This window comes from Phoca vitulina, unplaced genomic scaffold (genome assembly GCF_004348235.1).
Source record: "Phoca vitulina isolate PV1807 unplaced genomic scaffold, GSC_HSeal_1.0 scaffold28, whole genome shotgun sequence".
Lineage (NCBI taxonomy): Eukaryota > Metazoa > Chordata > Mammalia > Carnivora > Phocidae > Phoca > Phoca vitulina.
The window spans coordinates 22,410,139-22,436,780 of NW_022589731.1; the positions used below are offsets into that span (position 1 = coordinate 22,410,139).

At 47.7% G+C, this 26,642-nt stretch overlaps 1 protein-coding gene across 2 annotated transcripts in view; it reads left to right on the plus strand.

The window, feature by feature from the left end:
* Positions 1-26,642, plus strand: part of DOCK1 (dedicator of cytokinesis 1) — a 487,093-nt gene that overhangs the window by 369,003 nt on the left and 91,448 nt on the right. For both annotated transcript variants that reach the window (XM_032423353.1, XM_032423354.1), the window contains exons 30-31: positions 18,627-18,705; positions 24,254-24,354. In XM_032423353.1, the coding sequence (XP_032279244.1) occupies positions 18,627-18,705; positions 24,254-24,354 (180 nt within the window). The remainder of the gene's footprint in view (positions 1-18,626; positions 18,706-24,253; positions 24,355-26,642) is intronic.

The window sequence follows — 26,642 nt, forward strand, 5'->3', positions numbered from 1 at the left end:
TCTTTTCCCTGCCCCACCCGTTCCTTCCCTCCCCTCTCCCCTTTCCTCCCCTCCCCTCCCAATACCTCCCCTTCCCTCCCCTTTTCTTTAACCCACCCCACCCCTTCCTTCCCTACCCTCTCCCCTCTTCTCTCCTACCTTCCCCTCTCCTACCTCCCCTCCCAACCCCTTCTGTCCCCTCTCTCCCCAAGTCTCCCTCACAGGTTCATCCTCTTCTGCCCAGAAGAACTGCTGGAGTTCCCCATGTCTCTGTGCTTGACCTTCCTTTTTTTTTTTTTTCTTTCTTATTCTAACATCTCTCTTCCTTGGACTCTCATCCATTCTCAAGGATTTGTTTATACGTGGACTCAGATCCTGACCTTTTCTCTGATCCCAGACCTTGCTGACACTTGGGGTACCGAAGCCTGAAGCCAGGGTCTCCCTCCTGCAGGAGCACTCTGAGCACATTGCCCACCTCCATAAATACCGCTGACGTGGCGCCTGCCTTCTGTCTTGTTGCTTTGCCTAGTTGTTCTCCCATGACCCCAAATCCAGCCCATCACCTCTTTTGACCCGCTCAGGCCCCGGCACAGTGTGGGCGCTCCATCTTGATAAAGAATGAGTGGGTGAGAGTGGGGCAGTGGGAGGTGGGCCCAAACATAATTTTCTAAACCATAGGTTGGCAAACCATAATAGACCAAAGTGGTCCTGCCACTGGTTTTTGTTGTTGTTGTTTGCGACCCACAAGCTTAGTTGTTACATTTTTAAGGGGTTGAAAACAAAAAGTCAAAGGAAAAATAATATTTCATGACACACACAAATTATGTGAAAGTCAGATTTCAGTGTCCATAAATAAAGTTTTATTGGCACATAGCCATTTCCCTGCTCATTTGATTTTTGCCTTTGGCTGTTTTTGCTAAAACAGCACACTCAAGTAGTTGCAGCCGAGACCATATGGTCTGCAAAGCCTAACTTACTTACTCTGCTCTTTACAGAACAAGGTTGCTGATCCCTGGACTGAACCATTTAGCGTGTAGCATGCCATGTCAGTAACGGACACAGTTATTCACATGCTGTCAACAATAATCAATAATCAGTAATTCTGATGTTAGCAGGGAACCTGTTATGTACCAGGTGGGATGAAGGACGCAGAAGGTGGCTTCCATGTGGATTCTGCCTGCCAGGAGATTGGATCGTTACCATGGAAGGAGGAGTGAAAAACACAGACCTCGGGCAGTACTGCGGGGGGCTGCAGCCGCAGGCGTGCACCATGCTGACGGGCTGCGTCCACGTGGGTGCTGCTGTTGCCCGACTGACTGTCGCAGTGTGGGAGGCAGAGTAAGAGTCCCCAGGGGTGTCCATAGCCTAATCCCCAGATCCTGGGACTGTGTCATGCTACATGGCAAAGGGCTACCTGTTACAGCTGCAGATGGATGTGAGAAGCCAGAAAAGGCAAAAACATGGAATTCTCTGGAACCTTCTCTAGAGCTTCCCGAAAGCGTGCAGCTCTTCTGACACTTGGGCTTTAGCCCAGGGAGACCCGTTCTGGACGTCTGACCGCCAGAGCTGTAAGATAATGCATTTGGGTTGCTTCAAGCCGCTGAGTTATAATAACATGTTACAGCAACCATAGGAAGCTCGTACGCTCAGGAACATCCCATTTGAATTTCCTACTTAAAAACCAAGTGCTGGGACTCCTTCTGGTCTCCCTTCTGTCGATCACACGTCAGCTTGGCTCTTCCTCTCCTGGGCCTTCCGTCTTTCCAAGCTGGGTCAGGTAGGGATCCGGGATTCCAGGTGCTGGCTGGCTGTGGCCCTGAGAAGAAAATCAGCACAAAGCTGGAGGGCTGCAGAGTCCCCTTGATGTGACTTGACATTTGTGAACTTTGTTCTAAGTAGCAGTTTATAAAGATTTTCTTACTTCAGTGTAAAAAGTCATTAGACTCATTGCAGTTCTAATGCTGCTTAACACCTTGGACAGGTGGGACCGCTTGGTGTTTATTCTGCTCTTGCCCCCCTCCCAAGTTCTTGAAAAGGCCCTGCTCCTCTCTGCACAGCCCCCTGGCCCCCTGCGCCCTCCGTCCCTGTTGGCAGTGTCCTGCTCATGGCCCCGGGGAAGGGTCTGGTAGAGCCCGTGCTCCGGCCCTCAATGAGAGCTTCCCTGGTGCCCTTCACAGTCCATTTCTCAAATTCTGGGTGCTCCAGATGTCATCTGGTCACCCCATGTCACAGCCCCAGGAATCCCAAAGAATAATCCCATGGAGCACTTAACTTCCAGGGTGAACTGCAGTCACTTCCCACGGGTAGCAGGTCCCACCTTCTCCGCGCACATCCCTTCTCTCCAAGCCCGGCCACACGCGGGCGTAAACGGGGGACACAGTGTCCGCGTAGGCTTTCCCGATAACCTTCTGGAGGTCGGCGGCCCCGCCCCGGGCACGGCTCACCTGGAGATCAGCGGCTGCACCCAGGGAAGGGCTGTGTGCTGCTGCTGCAGCCGGGGGGCAGCTCTTGTCTCCGGGGAGGCTGGAGGCATGACCTTGGTCTACAGCCAGAGTGACGGTGCTGCAGGGCGCCCGCTCCCATGTGCAGCCTTGCTCCTCGCCCGCTTCCTGGTCTCCCCGCAAGCTCCCCTGCGGCGGGGGTGTCTCCCGCATGGATGCCTGGGGCCGGTGGGGGCGTCTCGCCCGTGGATGCCTGGGGCCGGTGGGGGCGTCTCGCCCGTGGATGCCTGGGGCCGGTGGGGGTGTCTCGTCCGTGGATGCTTGGGGCCGGAGCAAGTACAAGTGTTTCCTTTCAGCCCGTGTGCTCACGGGAAGGCAGCTGTTTAAACTGGTTTCCCTGACGAATCTTCCCACACCAACGCTGTGATCTATAGAGGGTGCTTTGGTGGTGACCCCAAGCAGCTCAGTCACATCTGGGGGGCTTCCGGGCGAGGGTGCCTGGGTCTGCGCACCAGCCTCCACCGTCACACCACGTGGCCGGCGAGCCGTGGCAGGGCACAAGGACGGGCAGCAGCTTGGTTTCTTCCTGCTGCTCTGTGCCTTCCTGCTGGGCAGCCAGAGCTAGCCGCACGCATCCTTCGAGTCCCACCTGTCCGTTGCAGAGAGCGAATGAGAGCGCATGGGAGCCCCTCGCCTGCTGGGCCCCTGCCAGAGTTGCTTGACATGTCAGCTCTCCTGACACATTGACCTTGTCTCCGATCCCAGACCTTGCTTGGGAGCCTGCTTTTCCCCTCCCGTGCACTTCAGCGCGCAGCCCGTGTCCACTGTTTCTCTCGCTGCTGGGTGGTGTCAAGGTCGACTGTGAAATCCGTCACTGTGCGTCTGACTCCCGAGCAGTCCCTCCAAGGTGAGGTATCGCAGCAGAGGTGAAGGGAGCCGCTGGAGGAAGGAGCCGCTCACACAAAGCTGGTTCTTGATTCTTGTGGAGGCGGGAGGGGTCCTCAGCTCTCCCCAGCTTTGTCCTTGTTGTCATGGGATCAGGAAGCAGCCGGAAAACAAAGGTACTCAAGGCCATGGAGAAGAAGTGTAATGTAGATGCTGATTGAGAGTAGACCCTTGTGGGAAGGGAGGTCGGCTTCTGATGCCTTCAACCCGTGGCTCTGAAATGACCAAGAGACGGGCTGAGCAGAAATAACCCATCTCAGATTCAGTTGACAACCTAGCACCAGTCACATCTCCTGGGAAACATGAGGCAGCCCTGTCATCTGCCCATCATCTCATACTTGCCATTAATTGGGCATTCATTAAACAGCATGCCAATATTACAATTCAGAAATGCCCGGAAAGTTGATTTCCCAAGGGGCAGCTTGAGAAGACAGCACGTGTCTGGCCCCCACTGGGGCGACTCATGCACCTGCCATCCCATGGATAGCCCATTTTGCAGATGTGGCAGCTCAAGTCCAGTCCACTCCCAAGTCACATGTCTGTAAGGGGCACAGCCACACTGTTGGGAAATGGCCCAAGGCAAGTCTTAGGGTTGTTTGGGGTTTTTTCTTTTTCTTTTTTCTTTTTTTCTTTTAGATATTAGTAGTCGTTCCTCATTAAAAATGGGGGAAAGTTACCTGTTCTCTTTGCTACCAGCTTATAATGAAAGCAAGTCTCAGATCAAAGTCAGCCACACAGTTAAAAAACACTTCTTCACCAGCTGGTACAATCATGAAGCCCCACTTCTCTGTAATTTTAGGTGCTGAGCAACTATTCTGGGGGCAAAATCTACTGAAGCTTATAGTCATCATCAGGCGACCAGGGTCCTCAAAACAGTGACATGAACTAGAACATGAACTAAAGCTCCAGCTTTAGGCCCTGTCTCTTGACACCAGGCTCTTTAGATCCATAGGGGAAAGTCCCTAAAATATTTCAGCTCATCCGCATACCTTGCATAGCATTGGTTTTGACTGGGAGAGCCCGTATCTGTTACCCATTATCCTCATTAAGAAGGCACAAATTTCACAAAAGAAAGTAATTTCTAACCATTGTTATTCTCATGTTTCTGCTTTTGATCAAGATAAGGAGAGCCAAAGCATGCTCCTCTGGAATGTGGTTTTCCGATTAAAGGTTAGCGGCCGACTGATTACTAGAGCGTATCCCTTAAACTCATGCTCTCCACTAAAGTGCTCGAGAGTGATTTGCAGACCTCCTAACACTTGGTGCTTACCGTTTGCAGGAACTGTTCTAGACACTATGCACATTTTAGCTCATTGAATCTTCACCACCGAGCCAGTGAATGTACTCTTGATACCCATTTCACAGATGAGGGAACTAAGGAAACCTGCTCAAGGTTCCCGGAGATGGTCAGTGGTAGAGCCTAGTTTTCTTCTCAGGCTTATCCCTGGTGCCCCTGCTCTAAGTGGCACCCTCAGCTGCCTCCCAAACCAAACGAGGCTGGAATCCCAGCCTTCCAAATGTCATTCCGGGGCTTCCTTTGTGGGGAAAGCGCAGGGTTGCTTGATAGCGGTGACCAAGGTTATGGAGATGCTGACTCTTATATCCAGGAAAGAATAAACAAGATCAAATGGTCTTAATAGTGAAAGGAATAGATTTTAATTAAAAAATAGGGAAGGATTAATTAGAGAAACTGTTGTTAGAGGTAGGAATAGGTAGTGATATCTATTCTCCTTGAATATTATTTGAGGGAGTCGTAAATCGTATTCTCATCTTGGTGGACCATGCCTTCTGTGTTGCAGTATGTAAACGAATGGGCATGGCTGTGTGCCGATAAAACTTTATTTGCAGAAACAGGCAGCAGGCCAGACTTGGCCCAGAGGCTATAGTCTGCCCACCTCTGAGATAATGATACTGTCCAACGTTGCCTAGGACACTGTTCAATTTTGTATGTCCCTGTTTGGGGTTATAACACAGGTGTGGAAGATGTGGTTCCATTATTTAGTGTGCAGGACCATGCTCCTCTCAGTAAAAAGACAGCCTCATCTCTTTAGTGTGGATCAGAGGAATTATGTAAATGTGAAGGACTATTTAGGTGCATATTATGGGCTGTGTGGGGAAGAAAAGCATTATTCGGTTCTTGAGCTCTTCACAGTCTGGGGTGCTACACTGAATCCAGGCAACAAATAAGCTTGGCATCAGATGACATCACGGCTTAGAATAAGGTTATACCTGTTAATGGAAAGTGTCACTCAGTGGATTGCAGACAAGTGGCCTCCTGAAACAGCCACTTCATTCTCGCAAGACCTGGTTCGGGTTCGTATTTCTAGCTCTATCTTCTACCCTCCCTTCCCTACGCCGAGTCTTTCGCCTTGTCACAGATACTCAGAACAGCACAGGGGCCAACAAAGGCAAGAATTCCGTGAGTACAGCCTTTCCCTCTGGGCTTAGTCTCAGGCTGCAAGAGAATGGCAGTAGGGCCCAGAAAAACCAGTTTGGCCCTGAGGTTTGTGGCTCCAAGGGATCCATGAGGGTCTCTAGGACCCTCCTCCTTACAGGATCTCCTCTGCTGGAAGGTGGGTGGAACCATGAATAGCATGAGTTATCCCTCCTATGATTTTGTTATGGACAAAGGTGTCCTGCAGATACCATTAACGATAATAATTAGCCTTAAGATAGGGATTATCCAGGAGGGCCTCGCGTAATCACGAGAGCTCTTTAAAAAGAAAGAGATTTCTCTGGCTTGTAGCAAAAGAAGGAAGCAAGAGATTTGAAGCATGAGAAGCATACCACATGCCCTTGCTGATTTGAAGATGAAGGGACCATGGGAGAAGGAATGCAGGCAGCCCCTAAGAGCAGAGAGTGGATCCCGGCTGAGAGTCAACAAGGAAACAAGGACCTCACATGCACAGGGACCTCAGACCACAAGGAACTAACTGGCTTCTGCCTACAACCTGGATAAGCTGGGGAGATAAGAACCTCGGGGTCAGAACCCAGCCTGGTCCACACCTTCACCTGGGCCCTCTTTGAGCTTAAGCAGAAAATCCCACTGACCCTCAAGGGAATTCTGACCCATGGAACAGTGAGATAATCAATGGGCATTGTTTTAAACACCAGGTTTGTGGTCATTTATTATGCACCAGCAGAAAACCTACCAAGATGGTGGCCTTCCCCAGAGTAGGTAACCTTCACCTGATACCTGTCAAACCAAGAGCCAGGGGTGATCTGCAGTCCTGCACCAATACCCTGTCTCTGGTACCGTTAAGAAAATGGTCTCAGGATCTGAGCACAAACCTCACCAGGCCACCCATTTCCATCCACCTGGGGAAGTTAACCTCTTCCATGAAAGTCTCAGAGCTACTCTCCACGGACAAAGATGGTTAAAGAAATCGCCATACACTCAATACCTGAGTGATGATAATTCTGAGCCACAGTAAAATCAAAGAGCTGGAAGCTCCCAGTTGTAAGACTTGATCTTTTCCTAAGATCTTGACAACAGCTAAGCTTTCATGAACATTGATCTCCGAATTTTTCCTTTACCTTCCTTCGGACACCTCTTCTGAACTAAACAGGAAAGAAGAAGTTGAGGCCTTCGTCTTTAGTATGATTATCATACTCCCAATAGTAGCTGCCAATCACGGAACAGCTGGTACAACCCAGGCCCGTTACAAACACAGACTCCTCTAATCCCCCCTACCCACCAGAAAAAGGGAGTTCAGAGTTGTTCGTGTACTTGCCCGAGGTTAAACACCCTGTAAATGAGGAACATGACTTAGACACAGATCCCGAGGATCCTGCTTCTCTCCACTTCCCCACCTCCTTGTGCGTTTTTCCATGGGGCTACACCACAGAGAGAGGCCCACCTGGCCTCATGAGAGGGAAACTAAACCAGTGGTGAATAGAAGTAGCCAAACACCAGCAAGGATGGGGAAAGGTGTAAAATGTTACCCACTGTCAGGTAGCCACTTTCAGAACATTCTTGAGTCCCTAGGCCCCCGACAGGGCAAAAAATGTGACCCAATTTTTACAAATGAGCCTAAAGCAAATTACATTCGTTTGCTAAATGACGGCGGTGCCCTTTAGCAAGTCTTGAAAATGAACCGAATAAATTCTCCACATGGCTGGGATATTCCAAGCATGAAATAATTGGAAAGAAGCGTTCCCCTTTGTAATTATCCTAGATTCTCTTTAGAATTTCTGCCTCGAACCCTACAGTTGGCTCAAGGCCTCTGACCACTCAATTTTTCCCTGGGCTCGCTAGGTGGATTCAATTATACTGTATTTTATTTTATACAAGATACATTGCTTGGTGCTGTAGGGAATAAAAACTCAGCACAGATGGGCCATCAGTGGACTCACAGTAGAACCGGGACACACCATATCCGTGACCACTGTCATGTGTGGAGTTAAGTGAGAAGTGACATACCAAGTCATAAAGGACTCTGGGTGGATGGTTGTTGCCGTTATTATTCCTGCTTATTTATGTTTATGCTTATTTATTAATGACCCATCTACTCCCAGAACAGATCTGAGCAACCTTATTCTTTGGGAAGCAGAGGCCAGAGTTTCTTGTTTCTAAGAGTGCGTGCACGTGTGTGTGTGTGTGTGTGTGTGTGTGTGTGTGTGTGTGTATGTGTGTGAAATTGTGGAGCTGAATCCCACTGATGGTAGAGTTATGGACAGAGAAATCATGATTCCCACTGCTACAATTTCTGGAAATGTCTGGTTCCCTTTCCTTCTCATGTTTTTCTTCTTTCCTGTGGTAAAATACATATAACTTAAATTTGCCATTTTAACCGTTTATACAGGTACCATTCATTGGCATTAATTACATTCACAATGTTATACAACCATCACCGCGACTTATTTCCAAAATGCTTTATCACCAAACAGAAACTCTTAATTCCTCATTCCTACCCTTCCCTCCCCATTCCCATATTTGGAGCTCGAAAAATACTCCAGTGACGGGTAATCTCTCACACACTCTTACATAGGCTGTGTGGGCCTAGGCCCAAAGGACGGGGTAGTGGTCACCCCTTGCTCTGCTTCTTCTGCCCTCTCACCTGTGTGGCAGACCCACCCATGCATGGTTCCCATGGTCTTGGGAGTTTTTTCCTGTGCCCATGGTGCTCCTAAATCCGTCAACACTTATTTTGTGATGTGGACATAGGTAAGCCAGGCAGGGTTGGGAGGAAGAGGATGGTAAGAAGAAAGATGAAATAAGAGAGTAGAGGGAAAGGATGGCTTTCCTGAATTTTTAAAACTTGACCCTGAAATAAGACTACTGGCTGAGACATGCTTGGTGCACTAGATATGTAAGTGGCAGGCCCCTGCCTGCTTTGGTTTCTAAAGCCCTTGTATCCCCAAACTTTGTAACTCCACTTCGGAGCTCAAAGTGTGAAGTAACCTCTTCTAAACGTTCGAGGGGGTTGTCTAAGGCCTTTTTGATCAACACGTCTTCATTTCTGATGACCAAAAAAACAGATATGAGCCCCATTCCCAACCATGTACAGGTGAAAAACGCTCTAAAACTCTTTAGAGGATGATCAGAATAGAATCACAGCTTCCCAGGGATGGCAGAATGTTCTATCAAGGGCCAGATAACGTGGCAGGCACAACTACTCAACACTCCTCTTGTTGTAGGAAAACAGCCACAGCAAATCCCTAAATGAGGGGGTGTGGCTGTGTTCTAATAAAACTTTATTTATAGCACTGAACACCCATGAGGATGGGTACCATCACCCAAAGCAAAAGCTAACAAGTGTTGCTGTGGATGTGGACGCATTGGCATCCTTGCGCATCATTGGTTGAATGTAAAGTAGTGCAGCCGCTGGGAGAGACAATGTGATGGCTCCTCAGAACATTAGAAGGAGAATTCCCGCATGATCCGGCAACTCCCCCTGTGGGAATATACCCAAAAGAATTGAAAGCAGGGACGTGAACACATATTTGTGCACCCGTGTTCACCGCAGCAGGATTCACAGTAGCCAAAGATGGAAGGCACCCAAGTGTCCATCTGCAGATGAGCGGATAAATGAAATGTGGTCCCTCTGTACAATGGAGTATTAGTCAGTCTTTAGAGGAAGGACGATGTGACAGCTGCAGCAGCTTGGATGGACCTGGAGGACATGACACTCACTGAAATAAGCCAGTCATAACAGGACAACTGTTGTATGATTCCACTTACATGAGGTACCTAGGGTAGGCAGACTCCGGACAAAGGAAGTAGGGTGGCGGTCCAGGGCTTGGGGGTGGGGAGAGTGGGGAGTTGTTGTTTAATGGGCTCAGAGTTCCTGTTGGGAAAGATGGAAGGGCTCTGGAGGTGCATGGTGCGGATGGTTGCACAACAGTGTGAATGTGCTCAGTGGTACTGAAGCGTCCACTTTAAAATGGTTAAGATGGTAAATTTATGTTATATGCATTTTACCACAGTTTTTTAGAAGTTTTTTTTATTACAAAGTACTTTATTTGCAAAAACAGGCTGTGGGGCTTGGTTCGCTGCTTTGAAGGATGGGACGGGAGAGGCCTGTAGCCAATGTGGGAAACACAGCTCCAGCCGGCGAGCTTGGGGAGAAACAGCTGGAGTGGGATTTGTTGTCCAGCTGTCGATACGGAGAGAGGGCCTCCCGTGTGAGCTACGGTAGCTGTGGGTGCCCTTCACGGGACACCCGCTACGCTGCAGACGCAGGACTGCGAGAAAACCCAGTGTGGTTGGTGTGAACGGCCCGTACGTAGGCGAAGACCAAGGCTCGGAGGGCAGAGTGACCTACTCAAAACCACTCAGCTCGTTAGTGGCAGGGGTGCGTCCTGAGCATTAGGTAGCAGTATGGGGTACTGTGTACCCTGATGCTGTGAATGACCCATAAATCCTTTGGGAGGCAGGCACTCTCCACTGCCAAGATGTGTAAGTAAAAACCCTCATGAGAGAATGTCGTGTTGTACGCTCTTGCTGTAAAGCGCCTTAAGCATTAAAGGTCGGAAACCTGGCAAAAAGGGACTTAGAAAATACTGTAATAACAATATAAGCCAGTCTGAAAAGACTACTTACTGTACGATACCAACTATGTAATATCCTGGCAAAAGCGGAACTGTGAAGACGGTAAAAGGATGAGTGGTGGCCAGGGGCTCAGCGGGAGGGAGGGGTGAGTAGTGGCGCTCAGAGGATGTATGATACTGTAATGGTGCGTTCCCGTTGTTCCAGGTTTCTCCCAACCCACAGAACATCCACCAGGAGTGTGCCCTCCTGTAAACAACGGACTTTGGGAGATGATGACGTGTCAGTGTGGGTTCATCCAGTGTAGGCTGTGTACCCCCTGGGGCAGGATGCTGATAATGGGGGAGGCAGGGGGCTTATGGGAACCTGTATACTTTACGCTCCATTTTGCTGTGAACCTACAACTGCTCTGACATTCAAGTCCCTTAAGGAAACAATAATAATAACAATAATGTGAGGGGGTTTGGAATGGGGTAGAGATGAAACGTGCAGAAGGTGATAATCATTGAAGCCCAGGGAAGGGGACATGAGTCCCTTATGGGGTCTACTATTGCATGGGCTGGAAATTTTCCTTAATACATTGTAAAAGCAAAATGATCTCAGGGATTTATTTGTACTACGCCGACCATGGCGGCTGAGCTTCTAAGGAAGGCTGCGTGGTGTGGGGACTGGTCACGGGCTTGGTCTAAGCCTGCTCTGCCCTTCCGGGAGCATGTGCTTCTGCCTCTTGGAGCCTTTTGTATAAAATACGAGGTCATTCATACCCCACAGGACTCGTGTGCATTAAATGGCATAGTTTTTATGGAAGTAACGGAAGAAGTCACTGGGACTATACGAGGTGCTCGGTAAATGCTCACTAGCTAAGCGACAGAGGTGAGGGGTGGCTGAGCCCCGCTGGACTCACAGAGCTGGGTGGGGCCCGGCCACCATCAGGGGTTCTTGCCTTCAGCCCACCGTGGTGGCTCCTTAGCCACAGTCCTGTTTTGGTGGGACCCGGAGACAGCCCCCAGAGTGGTGGGACAAGTGGGCCCAGGCCACAGACGGCTGCTGGCCCGTGGAGCCCGCACAGCAGGGACCACGTGGCCTCAGGCCGGAGCGGCCACTCCCTGGAATCCTCTCTGCACCGCGGACTGAGCCCGCTTTGACCCAGGCTGGCCAGCGCGATGGTTCACAGCACTTTGGATTTTAGTTCCGAGTTTGACGGATGCTAAAGCCCGATTTGAGAAAGAAATCCAGCAATCTCGACAAAAAGAAACCATGGCAGTTGCATCTTTTGACTCTACTGCTCCTTCCCTGCTTTAAGTCACTGCTGTGGACTGGACCCCTGCATCTGCAGCCTCCCGCAGTCTGACCCCCGCCGACCCTTCAGGCCTCATTCCCAGGAGGCTCTCCTCACAGTGGTCTTCCCATTATCTCCCAAATCGCAAATGTGGGAGGAGGTCCCAGCCAGGCCCCCCTCCTGTGGATCACTCCACACATCAGATCCTGGGTCTTGCTAGAAAGTCACTTCTTTGTGCGTGTGTGGTCCTCACTGCCCCCCACCCCCCACCCCACCCCGGGGTCCCATGAGAGGAAGCTGCTGATCCTGTTTGGTCGTGGCCTTGACCAAAGCCTCTGCCGAGTGTGGGCTGTGCTCACAGACCGGTCAGCGGTGGTAACACAGTTCTTCTCTCTCCGTGCCGGCTGATTGAAATGATGTTCTCTGCACCTGCTTATCACATCTCCCCAAGTCTCCCCTCCTTCCCAGTGTCCCTGAATTCTGCGGAAATCATTTAAGGCAATTTTCCAGCTCCTAGTCCTTGTTCTGCAGGTATAGAATCTGTCACTTTTAATTTGCCTTTCTTCCACTCATTTTGGGCAAAATATTTCGTTAAAAGATGCGGTTCCCCCCCCCCCCCAATCATCTCTTGTCTTAATGCCAGAGGTATTTAAATGCCCTCATAGTGAACTGTACAATCTAATTATGTAACTTAAAGTAAGTTTAGGGAAGGAATGAAATACCCCGCAGCTTCACCGTCTGAGAAATAGGGTTTTGTATTCCACTGCAAGTTCAGTGGCTTTCTTGCTATTTTTCCCTGTCGTAATGAGGCACCTCATCTTCGAGTTTTATTGGCAGCAAACACTGGGTAACAGAGATGCTAGAAAAGCCCGAGGCTCCATCATGATAAAGTCATTTTAGCGACTGTAATTGTGCCAGGAACTTCTAATAGTTAAATTGGTTCCTGATTATGTTCCACTTGCTAAGTTCCCCTCCATTCAATTAACACATAATTATTTAGGACTCTGCTACTTTTTTGCTCTGCACATACTGCTTTCCAATAGGCAGCTTACTGGGAAGGTGTCCGATTGGAGCCCACACAGCATCCAAGTCCCTTTCCGTGCAAGGACAGAGCTGGGATGTGGTCCCAGAGGCAAGGCCTGAAGGACTCTCTCGGTGAAATGCTTGTGGTTGAGGGGCTTGGAATCCCGAAGGTGCCTCCTGCCACTGAGCCTCGCTCCACATGCCCAGCCTGTCTCCTTTTTTTTTTTTTTTAAAGATTTTATTTATTTGAGGGAGTGAGAGAGAGAGAGTGCAGGAGCAGAAGGAGAGGGAGAAGCAGGCTTCCCGCGGAGTAAGGAGCCCAATGCGGGACTTGATCCCAGGACCCTGGGATCATGACCTGAGCTGAAGGCAGACGCTTAACTGACTGAGCCACCCAGGCGCCCCCAGCCTGTCTCCTAAAGACGTGTGCCCAAGTGTAGGACTCTACGGCAAGTCTTCTCCTTTCTACCAAATGCTACTTAACATTCTGTAAAGTGTCTGTGGAGGTCATCGTGTTAAAATGACTCCGGACTACGTGGTGATATCTCTGTGTTACCTTTAATCTCAGTGTTAAAAAAAACAAGACCCTTACGTCCTAAATTCACAGTTCAGAGGGCTCACAGTTAGTATTTTGCTTTGCTGGTTGAAAATAGGAGAATCTCAAAAACTTGAGCCACTTTCTGGAGGTCCTGTAGCTCAATGTTTACATGGACGTGAAGAAGATAGGTCAATAGATAGATAGATGATTGACAGGTAGATGAGAGATGGTTAGAAAGACTTTCTGAAGGTCTGGTAGCTAAATGTTTACACGGATGTGAAAAGATAGGTAGATTGATTGATTGGATTGATTGATAGGGAAGGAAAAAGAGAGCTAGACAGATAATGGATCGATGATAGAAAATGCATAGAAAGAAGTGGATCCAGACTGTAATTGGATGTGGTGGGGGTGTGTGGACAATAATCCATCACATATCTGACACCATTAGGAATTATAGTAGGCATTTTGTTTCTAGTGGGAGCTCACTGTGGTTAAGTATCCAGGTAGAAGAGAAGGAAGTCAGGAAAACTTCCTGTTTGTTTGTTTGTTTGGTTTGGTTGTATGAGGTTTGGGAATGAACTCTATCTGACACTGACCCCTAAATGATCGAAATTGGGGAACATTGTAACAGGATTTGTAAAGATGATGACTCTGACTTCAGGGAGACAGGAATCAGTTACCAAGAAGCATGAAATCAAGTCCTCTCCTTGCGGCCATTAAAAATAAAATTTGCAGTCATTTGCTTTGAATAATTTGAGAAAGTGCATCTAGACCTTATGGCTTTTTAAATCTTTTTGAGATGACGTAGTTTGCCTGTGGGTCTCTCTACATTATTTATTTGTGTGTTTGGTTTTATCTTCCAAGATTTTAGGTCATAAATAAAGCCATTCAAAGGTTAAAAATGATTGAAAATAACTATATTAAATACGGGCTCACACTTTTTCTTAATCGTTTTGACCATGTGGGACAGCATCCATGAAAGCATTTCATTCTCACGCCATTAGCTTTGTTTTTAGAAATTACTTAATCCTCCCGGCTGAGAATAGACATAACTTGTTTGGCTCACAGAGTTATGAATCTTTTTCCCCCGAGTCCGTCACTTTTCTGGCAGAGTAGAAGTAGTGCCGGTCTGTACTGTTTCCCACCTTCCACTGCCCACAGGCTCTACCCCCCCAGCATCTCACTCTCGTGCTTTTGGGAGCTGGGACTGTGGGGAACATTAGGCGTGACCTCTCTTCATTGTGTCCTGTGCTTCTGTACAGTAATGTTGAGTGGGGAGGGTGGATTCTCTCTCTGCATTAGGCTCGGGGTTTGTTTGTTTGTTTACTTGTTTTTGTTTTGTTGTGTTTGCCTGGTACCAGGCCTGGACACACCACTGGCTGTGAGAGATCTGTTAGTGCAGGGAGAGGCCAAAGATTCCTTAGATCAGAACACGTCAGAATATTCATGGTGCCGAGGGGTCCTTTTAAATGATTTGGGGGATCCTGATATGTAAATGACAAGGTTCCTGTCATCAGGAACAAGTTCCAGAGGTGGAGAGGAGAATGAGGGACCAGCTCTGGAGGTGGAGAGGAGAATGAGGGGACCAGCTCAGGAGGTGGAAAGGAAAATGAGGGACCAGTTCTGGAGGTGGAGAGGAGAATGAGGGACCAGCTCTGGATGCGGAGAGGAAAACGAGGGAACAATGCCCAACCATAAATGCCAAATGCCTAATGAGAAATTTGGTTAACAAGAAACTCAAAATAGCTGAACCCCACTGTGGACAACCTACTCAGAATGTAAGGACTCCACGGAGATCAGGGGCTACCAAATATTCTAGCCTCTCTGTGCCCTCTGATTCGGGTCAGAGCCTGATCTTCTGGGCTACACATCCATCCATCCATCCATCATCCATCCATCCATCATCCATCCATCCATCATCCATCCATCCATCCATCCATCATCCATCCATCCATCATCCATCATCCATCCATCATCCATCCATCCATCATCCATCCATCCATCCATCATGCATCCATCCATCCATCCATCCATTCTAGTGACTGACACCTAGGGGGCATATGAAACTGTGCTGGATCCTGACTTAGCATTGCAGGCACATGAGTGAATAAGCAGACAGGATTATTTGGGAACAGTCTGGAGGGCTTCCTTGTCGCTGAGCCCAGCTCTAGCAGTCACCAGGGCCGCAGAGCCAGCCCATTCACACTGCCCTCCCTCTCGTTGCCTCTTGACAAAAAGGACTTGATCTTAAACTGTGTCAAACCTGCCTGAACTCTTCATTTCAGGCTGGGAAGGTGTCCTGCTGTCCAGTCGCTCAGCTTAGCTCACGATCTTTCCATACTGAAAGCAGATTTTTATGCAAAAGTTTTTGATATGATTTTCTTATTTATTTTCTCTAGTTTGACATTTATTAAAAATAACCCATGAATTATAGCAGATAGTAGATGTTCTCATGTAAAAGTTAACCCCTGTTTGCTTCTTTTTCCCTAGTTAGAGCATTGAGTCATCCTCAGATGGCCTTGGCATTGCTCAGCTTTTAATCCCATCAAGTGTGGGCTCTTGGGTATATATAATTTATGTGTGTCCTGGCTGGTTCTGTAGAAGGTGTGTGGGCCTGGGTGCGCTGAGCTTGAGCAGCTCACCCTTGTTGATGGCACCAGTGACAGTCTTCATTTGATCTTCCCTTTAGTTATCCTGCTACAACTCACATTCTGTGTTATTTGCTTTCTGTCCTTGCTTTTTAAAAAATTTATAGTGAATCTAAATTATAAAATCTCTCTCAGCCCCTCGCTTTCTCAGTTGTCAGTTCATTGAAAAGTTTTTATTTGGCCTTCATATTATTTCAGCATGGCATATTTAAAAAAAAAAAAGTCATTTTGAGAAATATCTTTATTTAACTGGCTGAAATTGTTCCAGAGCTTAATTAGAAGTAGCATATTGCAACTGTTTGGGTGCTATCTTGAGGCAGAATGATTACCATGTAATAATAATGCATGTTCTAGTAAACTTGCCTTTATTGTCATAGAGGGCTGGAGGGAGGGTCTTCCTTCAAGCTCAGAAGGACCCTGAGGGGACCCTAGTCAAAAGCTGAGTTCTAAAACTAAAGGAAAAATTACGGGGTGGTCAGTAGCCCAGGGTTTTGTGCTGCATGAGAGCCCTACCCTCTAATGACGGAGTGGTCTCGCTCCACTGACAATCAGGAGACTTTCTCTGGCTGCTGGGGTTAATGCAAGTGCAGGTCCCCAGATGCTCTCTGAACACGGTTGCCAAGGGTCAGAGGGGCAAGGCAGACCTTTTCTCTTTAGGCTTGCATCTTGCACTTCTGAGGGCTAAACCTGGCACAGGAGACCCCAGCCCAGGCCTGGAGAGCTGATGAGGCTTGCAAGGTGTGCTACAGATACAAGATATGTCCTAAATTGAGTGATTTTCATCCTGGTCCTGTATTAATTTGTCAAGACGCCCTATGTTCAGCTTTTCTCAGTAAATCCCAAAATTCAGCCATAAGAGCTACTTTTCAAATTGAACTGGGCCACCTGTAGTCGTAATATCTGGCAACTCTCTGGCTGATGGATGCTGCTGCCCATTCTGTGCCCCTGGCTTATGGACAAGGCCAGGATCCCCGCGTCCCTCCACTGATAGTCACTTAAAGCATGGATGCCTCCTTTTTGGTTCTATTGAATGTCACCAGGGAAGAATTAGATAAGTCTGGCCACAGTTTTTGTCAGCAACTGAGATGGCACACTCCATCACAGGCCATTTGTCACACCCGTTTCGGCCCCGGATCCAACCATAGGTTCCTTAATGAGATGCTGTCTGCAAACCCCCTTTCTTAGAGCTGTCTGAGTGTTCAAGAAGCTGCAATGTTGGGCAGGAGGTGGGGATCAAGACCTCCTTAAAGCCCCAAGGAGAGAGTCCCTTTCTTCCTCCTCCCAGGCTGCCTGGCCTTCAGGGGCTCTGGGGCAGTCTGAGGTAGGCAGCTTCTCCAGGCATGCACGGCTAAAAGACCACGCTTTCGGAGAGCGCCGGTTCCTGGGAAGTAACCTAGATTTTTCTTACACTCTCTGGCTGCTTCCTGCTGTCTAAACAGGGGAAGTGTAATTAAGTTTATTATCTGTGACCCAATGCTAATTCTCCTTGCATCCTGCCTTTATGCAGAGGGAGAAGGGTCACTTAAAGAGAAGTATCTGGACTGGGCTTTGTTATTGTGAACACTCTCAAGGGCAATAAAACATCTGCAGGATGAACAAGCTGGTGGAAGGGTTAATCCTCTGGAGTCATTTATAACCTCTCAAATTACATATCCCAACATGGAAAAGTGAAAGTCCAGGTATTAAAGGATGTGATATTTTGCTGTGGGTGCTTAACAATTGTACATCATCAATGGATCAATGAATTACAATTCCTGTTAACCTTCTTGTCAGATCACTTACGCATCTACTGTAGCTTTTTTATTTGAACAAGTCATTAGTTACCAAAATCAACATTGCCAACAGAGGACGAATGACACCGAAGTAAGCCATACCTCCAGAATATGTCACCAGACCACTCCACGCCCGATAGATGGTGTATAACAGCATGTTTAAATGCTTACCTGTAAAAAGCCAGCTATAAGCAAAGGCCAGTTTAATAATGTTCCATGGAGACATGGTGACTTGGGAAGAGGATTTAATTAACACCTTTTCCTTTTTAAAAAAAAAAAAAATTAGGTTAAAGAAGATGTGGTCCATATATACAATGGAGTATTATTCAGCCATCAGAAAGGATGAATACCCAACTTTTACGTCAACATGGATGGCACTGGAGCAGATGGTGCTAAGTGATATAAGTCAAGCTGAGAAAGTCAATTATCATATGGTTTCACTTATTTGTCAAACATAAGGAATAGCATGGAGGACATTAGGAGGAGGAAGGGAAAAATGAAGGGGAATCAGAGGGGGAGACGAACCATGAGAGACTACAGACTCTGAGAAACAAACTGAGGGTTCTAGAGGGGAGGGGGGAGGGGGGATTGGTTAGCCCGGTGATGGGTATTAAGGAGGGCACGTTCTGCATGGAGCACTGGGTGTTATACGCAAACAATGAATCGTGGATCACTACATCAAGAACTAATGATGGACTATATGGTGACTAACATAACATAATAAAAAAAAAGAAAAAATTGGGGTTTTTTAGTGATACTTTTCATATGTTACTTTCAGATGCTGGTATTTTGGTCTGTTTTATTCTACATGTGGTAATTTCCTTGGTTAATTTGGAGCACATCTGCATATAATTCTCTGGGCTTTTTATTGGCACAACCTCATAGCTTTTCACAGGACTTCGAGAGTTCGCTTTCCAGACAGACTCGGCTTGTATCTAACTGAAATGCCAAACCTACAAAGGTGCCAGAGCCCAAGTGTGTAATTATGTAATTTTCTCTTGATCTTTCAGAGTCTTCCTGCGAGCGATTAATCAGTATGCAGACATGCTGAACAAAAAATTTCTGGATCAAGCCAACTTTGAGCTGCAGGTATGAGAAGAGGTAGACATACCCTTTGTTGGGAAATCATGCTAAAACAAATCGCCGGTCGGAGCCAATATCTTAGATTTCTTTTTTTTTTTTTTTTTAAAGATTTTATTTATTTATTTGACAGAGACAGAGAGAGCAGGAACACAAGCAGGGAGAGTGGGAGAGGGAGAAACAGGCTTCCTGCCGGGCAGGGAGCCTGATGTGGGATTCGATCCCAGGACCCTGGGATCATGACCTGAGCCGAAGGCAGACGCTTAACGACTGAGCCACCCAGGCGCCCTTTTTTTTTTTTTTTTTTAAAGATTTTATTTATTTGACAGAGCACAAGCAGAGGGAGAGAGAGGGAGAAGCAGGCTCCCTGCTGAGCAAGGAGCCTGATGTGGGACTCGATCCCAGGACCCTGGCATCATGACCTGGGCCAAAGGCAGCCGCTTAACCGACTGAGCCACCCAGGCATCCCCAATATCTTAGATTTCTAATTCTCGAGCTTAATTGGTTTCCCATGCAAGGTATGGAAATGGAATTTACAAGATGTACTATTGGAACCCGAGGATTGAAAATCATGCCTTTGGAGTATTTGCTCAATTTAGCAAGGAGAGCGATGGAGCGGTTTCAGAGCAAACGTGCGGAATCAGAGTGACAAATAGGGAGTTAGCTGGGAGGCCTCCCCTTATCTGCTATAGCGGAAGAGACTGTCTCAGACCCAGACCGTCCAATGTGCGGAGGGAGGGACCCGCAGAGGCGGCCAGGCGGATTTGCATCCCTGAGCTCTGCTGGCTTTGAGAACTTGGTTCTCTGCTGGTGCCACCTGTGGTGGCCTTTACCAGGCACAGACCCTACCCCACATGGCTCTGGGTTGGGTCAGCTGATCTGTCAGTTTGCGCCCTGTTTCTTCAGTGCTTGCAGAGAGAGGCAGGGGAGGGAGAGGGAGGGTGTGTGTGTGTGATAACGATTGATGCTGCCTGGCATGATTTACCACACATCTGGTGTTTGTGGCTTTCAGTTTAATTGCACTCTGGGTGTATTTCTGCTAATAATGATTTTTTTTATTACTTAGCTTACTAAAGTTTCCTGGGCAGGACTGTTCACTGAGACAGAACCTATGCCGTATTTCTTTTATAATTTTTAAATGGTAAATGTCTGTTTTATCTGCACTATGGAATATAAGTATATATTAATATATCAGGAACTGTAGATCTTGAAGTGTTACTATTTTTTACAGTTTTTAAGATTTTATCATTTTCTCTGCTTAATGCTTGTTTGCCCACATCCTAAAACGCAGATATATTCTCACTGTAAAATATTCATGCCCTGTAAATCAACACATCAGGTGAAATATGAAGGACCCCTCCTCACCCTTTTCCCCTCTGCGGAGTGACTTTGAACTAATTGTGGGCGCTGCCTGATGCCTGCTTAAGCAAATTTATCCAGACCTGTGCATGCTTTCTTGTGGCTTTTAACACAAATTGGATTATATCCTGTATTTTTTTTCTATTCCATCACATTTAGCAATAGACATGTACCAACATTCGTGCAGGCCCTCCTGCACTGAGGAGGACCTCCAGGCTGTTCCAGTCTGTCCGTGGTACAAGCAGTGCATCTCGGAGCTGCATTGCTGCAGACAGGCTCCTGGAAGCGTAGCTGCCAGGCCGAGTAGTCAGAGAGTGCACGTGAACGGGCATTGATAAATTATCCTCCTTAGCGTTTTGCAATCCCACCAACCTTCTCTGAGAGCAGCCACTGTCTGAAACCATCTCGAGGACCAATTTCTTTAAAATCGTTGTCTCTTATTTTTGTTGGAATTTCTCTGATTGCTACTTAGGCTGAGAATACTTACTGGCTCTGTGATTTCTACTGTGAACCATCTGATCATTTCCTGTACTCATTTTTCTATTGGGCTGTTTGTCATACTTTTCTCTAAGTTGAAATTCATAATATAGCCTATTCATGGGTTTAGGGTTATCACACAGAAATTTTTAATTTTTCTGCTGTCGAATCTGTCATTTCTTCTATGCCTCTTGGGTTTTATGTTTTGCTTGGCAAATCCTTCTTTGCCTCAGTGTTATGAATGTAACTATTTTTTTTTTTTTTTTACATAGTTAGTATGTGCTAATACCTTTATAATTCTGCCTTTTTTTTTTTTTTAACTTTCTGATGATTACTCTATCTGGGATTTTTCTATTTAGTGTTAGGGCTGAGAGTTTAAACTTAACTTTTTCCCATATCATTTCATGAATAGATTCGTCTTTCCCCATGATTTAAAATGCCACCATAGAAAACATAATTGCAAATGTATCAGTGTGTGTATCCATTCTACTTCCTGTGTTAGGACCTTCTGGTTTTACACCCTGCTAGCAGAGCCAGAACTTCCTTATAGTGTGCCAAGGCAAAATTATCTTGGCTCTTCTTTTGTATTTCCTTTCCTTTTTTTAATTTTTTTATTTTTTAAGATTTTATTTGTTTATGGATCACTACATCAAAAACTAATGATGTATTGTATGGTGACTAACATCACATAATAAAATTAAAAAAAAAAAGATTTTATTTGTTTATTTGACGGAGAGAGAGCACAAGCAGGAGGAGTGGCAGGCAGAGGGAGAGGGAGAAGCAGGCTCCCCACTGAGCAGGGAGCCTGACACGGGGCTCCATCCCAGGACCCTGAGATCATGACCTGAGCTGAAGGCAGATGCTTAACCCACTGAGCCACCCAGGCGCCCCTTTGTATTTCCTTTTCCATATGAAATGCAAGATCAGCTTGTTAACCTTACTTTTTAAAAATGCTGCATTTATTTTAATTGGGAATCCATTGAGTTTATAAATAAATGTAGGGGATATGTTACAGAATTGGGGAGAATACTTTGCAGTATTTCTTTTTTTCCCATCCCATACCGGAATATTTAGGTCTTCTTTTTGTGTCCTTCATGAAAGTTTTCCATTTTATCCATCTGAGCCTCACCCAGTACTCGCTGGGTAGGTTGTCATGAATGTGAAGAGTAGCTGCTGCGAGTGTGGGGCTCCTTTTTCCCAGCATGTCCCGTATCACTGCTCTTGTTCACTGTTTCATGAGGAAGGTCCCGAGGCTGCTTCCCTCATGCCCACACACCTCAGCAGCCATGTGCTCTTTGGGCCAACATAGCACCTTGGCCCTTGGCAAGTGTGAAGTGCATAGGGATTGCTGTTCCACCCTGAAACGCCCCACCCTCCCACCCTCGGTGGCTGGCTTGGGTGCCACATGGCGAAGACAGCCGTCAGTGTGAGCTCCAGGGCTGCTCCGACCAGTCACATTTTTATGTTCTTACATCCTGTTCTTCACCGCACAGTTCTGTCTGCTGACGCCTCCTCCCTGAACTCATCAACCCTGAGGGCTGCCCGCCACTTCCCCTTCTGCGTCCTTGTGCTCCTGCCCAGGCTGCCTCCCAGGCCTGGCAATACAGCACAAAGGAGTCTTTACCTAACCGCACCCCCCACCCCCCAGTGTTGTAGTGTGTATTTCCTGCAAACAGGAACTTGCTCCTGCGTAACTACAGTAAAGCTACCCAAACCAAGCTTACAGTAGTGCTACCATCTAGTCCTCAGACCCCGCTCAAGTTCAGACATCCCAGTACAGCTGTCGCGGCTCAGCACCAGACAGGTGGGGTTACTTGGCATACCTCAAATCATGCACTGAGTACTATTTTTTGGCTTATATTTTTATGTGATTTTTTAAAAGACTTTTTTTTTAACATTTTATTTAAGAAGGGAGAGTGAACGAGAGAGTGAGCATGAGCAGGGGAAGGGCAGAGGGAGGGAGAGAGAGAGAGAGAGAAGCAGACTCCCCGCTGAGCAGGAAGCCCAACATGGGGTCAATCCCAGGACACCCGACTCGAGACCGTCCATCCGCTTCACACATAACCCATGGCTTTGGGCGAGTCTCTGCACCGCATCTGAGCATCAGGGGCACAGTGCTTACCTGGGTAGTCCTGCAGCGATCAGATGAGCTGCTGTGTTACTAAAGAAAGTGCCCAGTTCATGAAAAGTGTTAGGTAAATGCAGGAGCACACACTCTTACAACTCTGCTCTAAAATTCCCACTTACTTCACGGGTGACTAAAAATAAAGTCGCTACTGTTAACACCTTATTTTTACATAGTCTTTTGCAGCTATCTCATTTGATATAATAAATAGTATTCCTGTAAACGAGAAAACCAACACCCCCAGATTTCTTCTAAAGACTGTGGAAGGCCTTTTGAGCTTGGATGTATGATGGGAACTCTGTCCAGGCTCTTTCCCTCCAGGAGCAGGTGGAAGCCCCCCAGACCGTCCTCTGGCACACAAGCATGGTGGGTGTAGGAGTTATGCGTAAAGGCCAGGAGTATGTCCAAATCATTCCCATTGGTGATCCAAGAATTCTTCCTGCATCTTGATGTTCTTTTTTTTTTTTTTTTTTAAAGATTTTGTTTGTTTATTTATTTATTTGACAGAGAGAGAGAAACAGCATGAGAGGGGATAGGGTCAGAGGGAGAAGCAGGCTCCCTGCCGAGCCGGGAGCCCGATGTGGGACTCGATCCCAGGACTCCGGGATCATGACCCGAGCCGAACGCAGTCGCTCAACCAACTGAGCCACCCAGGCGCCCGCATCTTGATGTTCTTGACCTGGTCATAAACATTGACATAACCAGGGGTATTAGTTCTGTGACTTCAGGAATCTATGCATATGATGTTTTTATTTAATTAATTAATTAATTTATTTTGGGGGGAGGGGCAGAGGGAGAGGGAGAGAATCTTAAGCAGACTCCCCATGAGCATGGAGCCTGACGCAGGGCTCGATCTCGGGACGCTGAGATCACAACCTGAGCCCTGACCAAGAGTCGGACGCTCAACCCACTGAGCTACCCGGGCACCTCCATAATGACATTTTTATAACAGTGTGTCTGGGTTACCGTGTTTAAGGAGACAGAGCTTCCACGGTGCAGAGCTTTATAGCAAAGTCATTTCATAGTAAATTGTCTGTTAAGCACATATCGTCTATAAGTCTTTGAAATATAAAATGTTTGATGTTTTTACAACTCTTTTCCTTAGTTATCTAGTGTTTATGTACATTTTTGGTATCTGAAAAAGTCATAAATTACAGAAATTATGTACTAGTAAAGAAGGAGCTCCATGATGCACTCACTAGTAACAGGAGCCAACATTCTCGTGTCCTTTCCGCATGCTCGGCACCCCCCAGAAGCCTCTGCCCGTATTCACTCCTGTGATCCTCTGACAGCCCCAGGAGGCAGGCACTGTAAGACTCCCCCTTTACCTGTCAGGAAACCGAGGCACCAGGAGGTTAGATTAGTTGCCCGAGGAAGTGGCAGAGGTAGAATTTGAGCATGCGCACTGTGACCTTGGCGCCCACCCCAGCCCTGAGCCACACCGTGGCTGGCTGGCCAGCCACCTGCATGGAGTGAGTGTGGATTTCTAAACATTTCAGAAGTGTGTGCAGGGCAAATGAGGAATGCCTCAGAGCGTTCTGAGACCCACTATTAAGCTGTTCAGCACCTCAGCATCTCCCCTTTTTTGGTTTTCAGCTTTGGAACAACTACTTTCACCTGGCTGTCGCTTTCCTCACTCAGGAGTCCTTGCAACTGGAGAATTTCTCAAGCGCGAAGAGAGGCAAAATCCTTAACAAGTAAGTCTGCATCCAGTCCCGAAATCACGGGCAGGAGCCTGCAATTCTATTAGCATCATTTCTGCGTAGTCTCTAAGCCAACTTGGTATGCAAATTGAGATGTAATAATCATGGTGTCATGAAAGGTTGGTTTCAAATCCCGAATCTGGTGTTGCCTTTTCTAACCCATGAATCAGGATCTAAAACTGCAGGGTTCATTCTGGTGAGTTCCGAGTCTGTGTAGTTCACCACCATTAGCACCACCCAGAATGGGAGTTTCAGGAGGATAATTGCTTCTGCCCTGCACCATTCTGATGTCTTTCCACATGTGCTTTTCTTTATCGTCTGCTTGTGCGGTGCTCCTTCGAGAAAGGAAGCATCTCGTGCAAGCTGTTGGCACAGTTGGGATTGTTGAAGAACTCCTTCAGAGTGAGAGCTGCCTGGGGTTTCCTCCTTTGTGAGAGGCCACCCTGTCGTGCTCTATGTGGGAGATCCGAAGGGCTGGACTAGTCCTTGGATGATCCTAACAAACCTCTCGGAAGCCCCGCGTCCCTGCCTGGGTCCTTCAGCTCTGTGTCCTGCATGGCTCCTGGCCCAGGACAAAGAAAAGAACGCTTGCATGCTTTCTTTCCACACTTTAGGTGCCTCGGAGGGTCTTGCCGCCTCTCTTTCTGCCTCGGTTTCCCTGACTTCTCTCTTCTCTGAGCGCCCCTTTTATAAAGACTTTAAAGATTTTATTTATTTATTTGACAGAGAGACACAGTGAGAGAGGGAACACAAGCAGGGGGAGTGGGAGAGGGAGAAGCAGGCTTCCTGCCGAGCAGGGCACCCGATGCGGGGCTCGATTCCAGGACGCTGGGATCATGACCTGAGCCGAAGGCAGACGCTTAACTACTGAGCCACCCAGGTGCCCCTATAAAGACTTTAGAGAAGAGTTCTCTTATTGCTCCCACATCTCTGTGTCACCGGTCCCTGTGTGTCATTTCATAATTCCTCTGCTTTACGTTGACTTTTCCAAGGCTTTGCCCCTCCCTGACATTAGCGACTCCAGAGGGAGTCTCAGAAGGTGACAGAAGCACTGCTCAGCGCCCCTCATGTTTGTGAGTGCGTCTCTCACTTGCCACATCAAAGCACGTCATCCCCGCAGAGTAAGAATTGTGTCAGCAAATATTTATCGAACAGGTATGCCAGCGATTTTCTAAGCACTCCGAGTGCATTTTTCATATATGGTCATTAAAACCAAAACAGAAACTGTTCATTGGGTTTCCTTCTCACCCTTACTCTCCAGAAGAGGAAGGTGAAACATGTTCTAAACAAGTCACATGGCCAGTGCCACACACCCAGTCACTCTAACCCAGGCAGTTCAGAACCCGAGATGTTCACCCGCGCTGCTCTTAAAACCCTAAATCCTTCCATTGTCCTGTCTACCTCAAGGTCAGCTTCCACCCGGTCATATTCCTTCACGCTTCCTCCATTGGGTGGCTCCAGTGGGTTGGCTGTGGATGCAGACAACTGTCCGTTGTTCAGAAAAGGGGAATGCACCAGAAGGCTCCGGCCAGGCGGGCGCCCGCCGGTGACTGCTGGGAGGGCAGAGCTGGCCTTCGCACAGCCCACTGGGGTCTGACTGCCAGCCCAGGCCCAAGAGACAGATGCCAGGTGGCACCTTCTGGGGACTGGCTCCGTAGGGAAGCTTCCGCTTTGCCAAATTTACATCTTCTCAGGGCTCACATGAAGTGAGAGGTGGTGACTGGTGGTGGTTGCTGTCCTTGTTTCAATGCGCTCATGGTGGAAATTTCCATAGTAGAAGCAGAAATAACTGGAACACTCTGAGCACCGTACAACTTTCTCACAGCCAGCCCCGGATGCCTGGGACGCCTTGTTATCCAGTCCCGTGGAAGGACAGCTGGGCCATAGCAGGTGGATTCAATAACCTACGTGTGCGCGGGGGTCACTGCGGGGGAATCCAGACCCGGCTCCAGCCGACAGAACAGCCCGTTCTCTGCCAAGCGCACAGCACGGCCAACCCTTCAAGATGCCTGCAGGACAAGAGAATTTAAACCAGAAATCTGTCTTAAAAGAGCTGGCATCTCCTGTGAGGTTTTTAGAGTAAAACCATTGATTCTGAGCATTCTCCAGGCCAGGGCCGGGTGGCTCTGCACTGGGCCTTCTTTTGTCACGTGAATGTTAACAGTCTAAGCTAAAGCCACGTCGATACATGCATTAACCACAGAGGGCCTTGACCGCCAAAGAAAACATTTGCTTCCCACATAGCCCTGTGCTTTCAGAGGCTTCAAAGCCAAGGAAAATGT